The sequence below is a fragment of the Telopea speciosissima genome, chromosome 10 (assembly GCF_018873765.1).
Source record: "Telopea speciosissima isolate NSW1024214 ecotype Mountain lineage chromosome 10, Tspe_v1, whole genome shotgun sequence".
Taxonomy (NCBI): Eukaryota; Viridiplantae; Streptophyta; class Magnoliopsida; order Proteales; family Proteaceae; genus Telopea; species Telopea speciosissima.
In genome coordinates, this window is record NC_057925.1 from 12346660 (window position 1) to 12356963 (window position 10304).

Consider the following 10304-nt stretch of genomic DNA (forward strand, 5'->3'; position numbering starts at 1 on the left):
TGGGCTATGTGTCAAAAAGTCATTAGTCCAGTAGTTCATGGTATTGATAGGTGAAAGTAAGATGGATTTGAATCGGAACCGACTTACTCAATTGTTTAGTGGTTCGGTTCTAGATCTGTCGATAAGTTATTGATTCGATTCTGGATCTAACAATTGGGAACAGTTGGACGGGTGAAATCGAAACAAATTCTTCAGACTCAAAACCATGAGAGCTAAGGTCAAACTTTTTATTTTTTTTAATCTTTCAATTGTGGTTGGTACCACTTGTCTAATATGTTATTTTACCAAAGATTTGACTGTAAAGAATATTTTTTCTACCTTCAAAAGAGTTTTATCTTGATGGGAACCCTTTCTAAGCGTTGTTTAGGGATGATTTTTAACAAACTGAATATCTGATATGGACTACTATATGTCAAAGTTGGCATCCAGCATTTTTAAAGTTTAAAATATGCATTTTCAACTGTTGTTCAACATCAGCTAAAGTTGAGTTTCTTAACAACTTTTATGATGAGCTGATCCAGTTAGTTAATTGATGATGTCGACATCTTCATGAAATTTTAGCTATCAATTAAGGTGTCACATAGTAGATGTCTGTGAGACGCACGGATGGAATCCACTCCCAAATGGGTCCCACATGAGAATTCCATCTGTGCAGTTCACAGCCGTTCTCGATCCCAACTCGTAGATGTACGTCAGGCAAAGGAGGTATGCAAAGGACCAGAACCACACGTGATCTATGTTTACTGGCCCGGTTCAATGACAATAAGTATTTGGCTGGCAAGGGTTCCTAACCCGATGCTTAACCACACCGAACCCAGATTCTGAAGGTTTCTAATGGTTGGGAAAGTGCTAGAATGTTCATGAAAATCCATAGGAAAACAAAAATCTAGAAAAGTACTAGAAATCCAGATTCTCGCGGAAACTTGAAAACAAAGGGAAGGAAAAGCCGGGAAAGTACTGGAATTCTCCATCCCCTGTTCTATAAATGCAGGAAAATAATGTTCCTCCTCTGCAACGTTAAGACACAAACTAAGCATTGAGCTATTTGTGAAAAGTTCTCAGCAATTCGTTTCGGTCCTAAGCAAAGCTATTAATCAATAGAAATGTCGCTCATTCCAAGCTTCTTTGGTGGCCAGCGAAACATCTTCGATCCATTCAACGATATCCCTTTCTCAACTTCTCTCTCTCTTCCTTCCTCCCAATTCTCCAATGAAACAGTTGCATTCGCTAATGCCCGAATAGATTGGAAGGAGACCCCAGAAGCCCATATATTCGAAGCTGATCTTCCTGGACTCAAGAAAGAAGAAGTGAAGGTTGAAGTGGCAGATGGCAGAGTCCTTCAGATCAGCGGAGAGAGGAGCAAAGAGCAGGAAGAGAAGAGTGAGCAGTGGCACCGTGTTGAGCGTAGCAGTGGCAAGTTCCTGCGCAGGTTCAGGTTGCCTGATAATGCCAAGGTGGAGCAGGTGAAGGCAACCATGGAGAATGGAGTGCTCACTGTAACAGTACCCAAGGAAGAATTCAAGAAACCAGAGGTCAAGGCCATTGAAATCTCTGGCTAGAAGTCCTAGTTCTGTTAATGCCTTCTTATAGCTCTACTAATTGATATATGATGAGAAAAAATATAATTTTTGTTTTATGATTTTCATCTTGTCCAACATTTGATAAAAATTTTAATTATTAACCTTTTTTTTTTCTCTTGTTTTTATTATTACAATTTTGGGAGAATGTTTTATGTGTCGGGGGCGCAGGTTGCGCCCAGACACATGGGGGTGGGCGAAATGACCACCCTGCCCCCTGAATGGCAGGTCCATGTGTATGTTGTAGCACAGAGAACATCCGCCCAAAAAGACAAAGGTTTCTTCCACCTATAGAGGACAATTCACCCATCATCATAGGGTTAACAAATCCCTTTTAGGGTTTTAGTATGTTCCAAAATACCCTCTCGATATCCATTCCCGCCTTCTCCCGCCCCTCAGTGAATGGAATCCCATTCATTCACTATGGGTGGAGGGAAACTTGCTCTATTTTTAAATTTTTTGAAATTTTTTTGTTTTATTTCCATCTTCAAGTACCGATATTTTAAACCATGGGTTCAATCTAGATTTGTTGTTATACCAAGAGGGCTCAACAATTATAATGTTATGTCAAGAGGGCTTAAAGTCTTAAATGATCAATTCAGAAGCTGAAAAATCAAGAACTACTAAACAATAAGGGTGTCAATTTGAAATGAAACTGAAAATCGAAACCTAAACCCGCCGTTTGGAATTAGACCGAATCAAACCGAAGAAATATTGGTTCAGTTTTGGTTTTAAAACAAGGAAAATCTTTTTCCGGTTCAGGTTTGGATTTGGTTTCAAGGGTGAAAATATTTGTTTAGAACCAAACCGAATTTCATAAAAATGATCAACACACTATGTCGATTGACAAGTGGTGATTGGTGACAACCAACACCTTTTTCCCCATCTAAGCCTAGAGAGTGGCCTAGAGAGTGGTGGTGTTGCATGTTACCTTGTGATTGCAATGGTGCCATAGTATGATAGAAGTAGGTGACGGTGCACCATGTTTTCATACGCGGTCATACGTACCACATGTTTAAAAAACAATGTCCAGAAATGGGGATTTTTGCAGAAGGAAACGACGATAAAGAGAAGAACAATGACACAAGACCAGGTTTTACATGGTTCAACCTCATGTAGGTAGGCTACATCCACGGCCAATGATAGAATGATTTCACTATGAAACAAAAATTACAGACCCTTAGATCTTTCTCACACCCTCACAAAGAGATAAGAACACTTTATAAGGAAACCCGAATCTAGAAAAGTACAAAAAATGCCCTTAGAAACCCAAGAGATCCACCCGATTTGGTTCAGACCTGAACCCAACATATGTCGATATATAAATCATTTCGAAGGTCTCGACGAGCTCTCAAGGGCTAGGCCTATGACATTGGTGTATGGACTTTTAGGCTATTCTGGCGTGTTTTGAAGGCAAAACAACCAACCAAAGAATCGCCACAACACTTTCTGAACTAAGATCAGGCTTCACCAATAACACCACATTGACAAACCTAAACTAATAAAAAAACATCGACAAAAGAAAAAAAAAAAAAAAAAAAAACTAATAAAGAAAACATTCTTTTCTCATGCTTTCCTGTTCTTTTTCTCATATGCCTTTGTTACTTTCTCAGCCTCATCAAACATCTTTCTTCTCGTGATCTTACCCCAAGATCAAGATGGGTTCCTTGTCTTTCTTGGAAGAGCTTCCCTTGTAATAGTATCCTTCCTCTTGAAGGGATAAGTCTATTGTTGATGACTATCAAGACGCTAAAATCTCTAATCCATATCGGTACTAATTTTCTTACCAATAGTGGAATTAAGTTAAATTTTATCTTCTATATATTTAATTTTAGGAAGAAAGAGTGCTACATGATCGCATGGCTCTTGCGCCTAGGCACAGATATGTGCAAAGGTACCGCACTCCCCCCCCCCCCCCCCAATGAAATCAGAAATGGTAATTAAATATATTCATACCTCTGTGTGCGTTCTCATTGGCCCTGTGCTCATGTAGGCGCTATTCATCCATTTTACTGGGAACTAAAGAACGCTAACTGTTCTACCAAAAAAAAAAAAAAAACGAACGCTAACTGTCATGTAACCCCTACTCCAGCAGTAGCCAATGAAAGTGTGTATAGAGACATTGGTTTAGATGCAATTTCCATTTCACTAGGACTGAATGATCTTTACCAAAATAAGGGGAAGGGTCTGAATAATCTTGTTGCGCACATAGACAAAATTTCTGTATTCTATATCAAACACTCTCTATAATGCACAAACTCAAAAGTTACAACACGTAGCTCTCTAAAAATCATTAGGGAGACCCAAATCATTATTAGATATCTCTTCATATATCAGTTTTTAGATCCATTAAGTGACATAGGGGTGTAACACATACCTCCAACTCCCCACCCCACCACGCCGTGTGACCAACAACCGGCCTCTAATGATCTCCACACCTCCCCATTCCCAAACATCATGAACCACCCTCTAGGGACCAATACAGCCCTCCAACCAATCCTACCTCAATTAACCACAATCAACCCAGCCCTCTCACCCTTGGCAGCGGCAGCACAACCCCACCACCCCAACGCACTCGGTCTCTCACAAACCTATACCATCAAACATCCATTTTGGAACCCACCAACCCACCTCCCTCATGGCTCCATCCAATGAGGCTGCGTTCCACGCATGGTGCACCCTCCGCCCTTACATATCCATCCCTATGACTGAACCTACTTGCTACAGCCAAGCAAAACTTATTCCAGAATGGAGAGCAGCAATGGCAGAAGAATTTAATGCCCTGGTTCGAAATGGGACCTGGACCCTAGTGCCTAATAAGCCTGGACTGAGCATAGTCGGATCTAAATGGGTGTATCGCAATAAATGACAGGCAGATGATAGTCTTAAATGGTTTAAGCCCAGATTAGTTGCCAAAGGATATCACCAACAACCAGGAATTGACTACATTGAGACCTTTAGCCCTGTTGTGAAACCCACAACAATTCACACCATTCTTGCTATAACTGTTTCACAGGGCTGGGGTATTCGCCAGTTGGATGTTCGAAATGCATTTCTCCATGGTGTACTAAATGAAGAAGTCTACATGAGCCAGCCACAAGGCTTCACAGACCCCAACTACCCCACCCATGTATGTCGCCTGCATCGGTCCCTATATGGACTCAAACAGGCCCCTCGGGCTTGGTTCCAGCGGGTATCGCAATTTCTTGAGAAAGTGGGGTTCAATGCTTCCAAGACTGATCCGTCCTTGTTCATTTACAGTAGAGCCACCACACAAATATATGTTCTGGTCTATGTCGATGACATTCTAGTCACCGGAAACCAGATGGACCAGGTTACTGCCATGATTCACCAATTGGGTACAGAATTCAGCATTAACGACTTGGGTCCCCTCCATTTTTTCCTTGGGATTGAAGCCCATCAGCATCCCAAAGGAATCTTATTGTGTCAAACTAGATACATTGATGATTTACTCACCCGATCCGGGATGGTTGACTGCAAACCTCTCCTAACCCCAATGTCCACCACTGTGACAACATCTGAGACAGGGGGTGTGTCCTTCAAAGATGTGACTCAGTACCGGTCCATTGTTGGGGCCCTACAGTATGTGACTCTTACAAGACCTGATGTGGCATTCTCAGTCAATAAAGTGTGCCAGTACGTGCATTCCCCCACAGAGGACCATTGGGTGTTGGTCAAGCGCATTCTATGCTATCTTAAAGCAACACCAACTCATGGCCTACTTATAGAACGATCATCTGACAACACCCTACAGGCTTCCTTTGATGCAGATTGGGCAGGTAGCTTTGAGGACCGCAAATCTACAGGAGGATATGCAGTGTATCTTGGTCCAAACCTGGTATCTTGGAATTCCAGAAAGCAGTGCACTGTGGCACGCTCATCTACGGAATTAGAGTATAAGGCAGTGGCTGATGCCTCTACTAAACTTTTATGGTTAGAATCTCTATTCCGTGAGCTTGGTCATTCCATTAGTGGTCCTCCAATTTTATGGTGCGACAACATTGGCGCCACTTATTTGTCCGCAAACCCTGTATTCCATGCCAGGACTAAGCATGTGAAAATTGACTTCCACTTTGTTCGTGATAGAGTTGCCAAAAGACAGCTTTCGGTGCAGTTTATCTCCACTGCTGATCAAATAGCTAATATTTTAACAAAGGCACTACCCACAGCTAAGTTCTAGTTCATGCGCGACAAGTTGAAGGTCCGCTGCCTCTCCCCTCCAACTTGAGGGGGTGTATGGATGTATATGGAGTGTTCAACTCCAATATAGAAACCCTACGGATTTGATTGAACTCCTAGAATTCTGATCCACAGGATTCCATTGCTTCTAAACTCTCTTCACTGTCTAATTCTTTAAAGCTTTGGAACAAGAACACTTTTGGCCATGTTAATAATCTTAAAAATCACCTGATCAATAATTTCCTTTCTTGTTCTGATGGTTCTGTGCCTGATCTTGATTTGATGAACAAGATTCATAGACAATTGAATTGGATTTTTTATGCGGAGGAGGTTTTTTGACTTAAAAAATCAAGGCACTTTTACATCAAAGATGGCGACAGAAATACCAAGTTTTACCACTCTGTGGCGAAGCCAAATCTACGGAAGAGACGAATTGATTTCATTTGGGATGGAGAGGGACATAAGATTGAAGACCCCAAAAAAATGGCCCATGTTTTTGCATCTCATCTTAAGGATGTATTTACCAGTTCTAACCCTTTGGATGTTGATTTCATCGAATGCCTTTTTCCCCAGGTCTTGTCTCTTGAGGATGCTTCTTTTCTTTGCTCTCCCCCATCTTTAGATGAAATTAAAAAAGTTGTTTTCTCTTTTGGCCCTTTGAAAGCTCCTAATTTTGATGGGTTCCAAGCTTGTTTTTTTCAAAATTTTGGAGTCTGATCCTTCCTGACTTGTTGGCCCTTGGTTTAAATTTTTTTGAGGATGGACATATTCCCTAGGGGGTTAACCACACTCTTATCTGTTTAATTCCCAAGGCTAAGATTGCCTCCAAAGTGGGAGACTTTTGACCCATTAGTCTTCGCAATGTTACTTACAAAATTTTATCAAAGTTGATTGCTAACAGGCTAAAAGGATTTTTAAGCTACTTCATATCTCCTTTTCAGGATGTTTTTATTCCTGGCAGGCAAATTACTGATAACATTATTGTTGCGCAGGAAATCTTTCATTTTCTTGATCACACTAAAGGTAAGATGGGGTATGTGGCTATCAAAATTGACATGTCAAAAGCTTATGGTAGAATTGAATGGAATCTGATCACTTCCCTCTTTTGATTCTTAGGATTTGGAGAGAAATGAAGTAATTTAATTAACTCTCTAATCTCCTCTGCTTCCTTCTCTATTAAATTGGATGGAAGTTCCTTTGAGCTTTTTCATGCCTCGAGGGGTATCCGACAGGGATGTCCCCTCAACCCATACCTATTTATTATGGCTATGGAGGTTCTTTCCAGATTATTTTTTGCTTATCGTAATTTGAACCTTTTCTAGGGAATAAAAATTTCGAGGTCAGCACCTGAAATCTCACATCTTTTATTTGCTGACGATATTTTTATTTTCTGTCGAGCCACTCAGGATGATCTATTAACCATTAAAGCTATTTTGGATCTCTTTGCTGATCTATCTGGACAAGAAATCAATCTCTCCAACAGTGGAATTCACTTTAGCAGAAATGTCCCCTCTAGGGACAAGATTCATCTTAGCTCTCTAATTGGTATTAAGGAAATATCTAAAGACTCCATTTATCTGGGAACTAACCTTTTCCATTGTAGGTCTAAAGTGAAGGAATTGAGTGGAGTTGTTTTAAGAATGGAAAGAAAGTTTTCCTCATGGAAGTCCAATTTCTTATCTTATGTAGGGCGTAATGTTTTAATTCTATCTGTGCTAGCTTCTACTCCTGCATATTTGATGAATTGTTTCTTGTTTCCCCTTAAAGCTTGTCGGAATATTGACTCTATTTGTCTTAATTTTTTGTTGGAAAATTCAGGGAAAAAGAAAAAAAAATCTTCTCTCATTTCCTGGGATAAAATGTGCATCCCTAAAGCCAGAGGGGGATTGGGGTTTCGTAAGGTTGAACACAATAATAAAGCCTTACTAATGAAATTAGGTTGGAGACTTATCACTAATTGTTCTTCTTTATGGTCTTGTGTTCTAAAAGCTAGATACTTTCCCAAACTCTCATTCTTTGATCCCAATACTCGTGCGAGGAAGGGTTCTTGGACTTCGAATAGTATCGCTCATATCATTCCATCCCTAGAGAAAATCGTGGTCCAAAAGATAGGTAATGGCAAATCTACTTTTTTTTTGGACTGACCATTGGATCCCTTCTCAACCTGGTGGTCTGATAGCCTATCCGCTGAATTCCATTAATCCTTCTGATCAAATTAGGCAGGTTGATTTTTTTACCTTGGGATCTAGATGGAATTCTGCTTTACTAAACGATTTACTACAATTGCACATCTCATCTCACATTCAACAGATAAATCCATCTACTTCTGAGGACAGTTGGTGGTGTACCAGAGCCAAGAATGGAATTTTTAGCACTAAACTGGTTGCTAAAGAGCTAATTTCTGTTTCTGTTAACAATAATAATTTTTTTATCGCCTCTTGGTGGAAATTCTTTTGGAAGGTTAAGATTCACCCCAAATTTAAAATCTTCTTCAGGAGGGTGCTAAATGCTGGTCTTCCAATCAAGGCTACTCTATCCAAATGGCTTCAGATCGACCCCTACTGTGCTCTATGTGGAAATTGTGTTGAATCCTTATGGCACTTATTCCTATCTTGCGACTGGGTTAAACATATTTGGGTAGCTGGACCTCTGGGGCTGCAAACTGAGTTTTTGGATCATACATCCCTAAAAGAATTTTTGCTTGGCAATCCTTTTCAACCGTACATTAGATATACAATCTCTGATTTGGTTTTTTAGTGTTTTTATAATTACCTGTTACTTTATTTGGACAATCAGGAACAAGGTAGTCATTGGGTCAGAAAAGCCTGATCCAATTTGGGTGTTGAAACAGGTTAAACAGTGGTTAGCTGATTTGAAAGTATCCCCCTCGTTCATTTCGTCCCATAATGTATATTGTAGTTCTGAGGAGAATTTCTTAGGGCCATCTTTTGATTTATTTTCTTCATTACCAAAACTCAATTTTCCTGTTTTAATCTATGCAGGATACCATACACCTGGACTAAATTTGGCAGGATGGTTTTTGTTAGATGGCAAGTTTATATGTTTTACTGCAGGACATATAACTGCAACTAATTGTATGGAACCAGAACTAATTAGCTCAGGCCTCAACCATGCTGCTAGTATGGGGTTGAAAATAAAAGAAGAAGTGTGGTGCTCCAATCAACAGATCACTGATGTTCTTCCTTCTCCAACCAAATCTCCTTGGCCTTGGCATCTTATAAAAGACTTAATTTATATATCTAATATATCCCAAGATATATGTTTTAACAGATAGGGAGGCATGCTCAGACTAAAAATCTGTATATTTTTCAGTTAGTTTTTAATATATTTCTCTTTATCATAAAAATATATATATATATATATATATATATATAGCTGTAGAGATTTTGTAATACCCAACCGATTGGGGCTCACTCATGTACTATTTAAACTACATGTAATACAAGATATGGCAAGGCATTTCAACCAAAGATATCACTGTCCTAACACAGAACGAGAGCTAGCCAGAAATTTCAATGGTTTTGACCTCTGCCTTCTTTACTTCTTCCTTGGGCACGGTAACAGTGAGCACTCCATTCTCCATTGCAGCCTTCACCTGATCGATCTTGGCATTCTCAGGCAACATGAACCTGCGCAGGAACTTGCCACTACTACGCTCAACCTGGTGCCGATGGTCACTCTTCTCTTCCTGCTCTTTGCTCCTCTCTCCACTGATCTGGAGAACTCTGCCCTCTTCTACTTCAACCTTCACTTCTTCCTTCTTGATGCCCGGAAGATCTGCTTTGAAGATATGGGCTTCTGGGGTTTCCTTCCAATCGATTCGGGCATTGGCAAACGCAGCTGTTTCATTGGAGAATTGGGAGCGAGGAATAGATAGGGAAGTTGAGAAGGGAAAATTGTTGAAATTGATCCCAAATATCCATTGAGAATGGATCAGAGATGGTTCGCAGGCCACCAAAGAAACTTGGGATGAGCGACATTGACACTCATTTAGGCTTTGTTTAAGGATTAACACGAATTGTAGAGAACTCTTCACAGTTTGCTTGATGCTTGGTGTAAAACTTCCTGAATGTTGTTGGGAAAGGACATGAGTCCTGTATTTATTTAACAGGGGACGGAGGATTCCAGTACTTTCTCGGGTTTTCCTTCACCTGGCTTTAAAATTTCTGTGAAACTATTGGAGAGAGAAGACACGAATCTGATTCTTTCTTCGGATTTTCCTGAACATTCTAGCACTTTCTCAGCCAATTGAAACTTTTTATAATCTGACCCCAGATTGTGGACTGTTAATGCGTTGGGCACTAACCCAAGCCACCCAATCTTTTCTGGTGCTTTCCTCAATTCTTCAATTTTCGGATTTCATGAACATTCTAGCACTTTCTCAGCCATTTGAAACTTTTGGCGTTGTGGGTTGTAAATGCTGGTTAGGAATAGGGCTGCAATAGGGTCGGGTTGGGCTGGGCTTCATAGGACCCTAGTCCAATCTTGACTCTTTTTAGTTGGGCC

General features: G+C 40.3%; 1 protein-coding gene and 1 pseudogene across 1 annotated transcript; one reads left to right on the forward strand and one right to left on the reverse strand.

Annotated features, from left to right (window-relative positions):
- Positions 1–179: 179 nt before the first annotated feature.
- On the reverse strand, positions 180–9778 carry LOC122642136 (annotated as a pseudogene).
- Positions 1077–1572, forward strand: LOC122642138 (18.5 kDa class I heat shock protein-like). The gene has a single exon (XM_043835556.1). It carries the CDS (start codon positions 1104–1106, stop codon positions 1557–1559), a length of 456 nt encoding a protein of 151 aa, XP_043691491.1. The 5' UTR covers positions 1077–1103; the 3' UTR covers positions 1560–1572.
- Positions 9779–10304: the final 526 nt, after the last annotated feature.

Coding starts and splice junctions, on each gene's coding strand:
- LOC122642138 (XM_043835556.1), top strand. CDS start 1,104: ATGTCGCTCATTCCAAGCTTCTTTGGTGGCCAGCGAAACATCTTCGAT.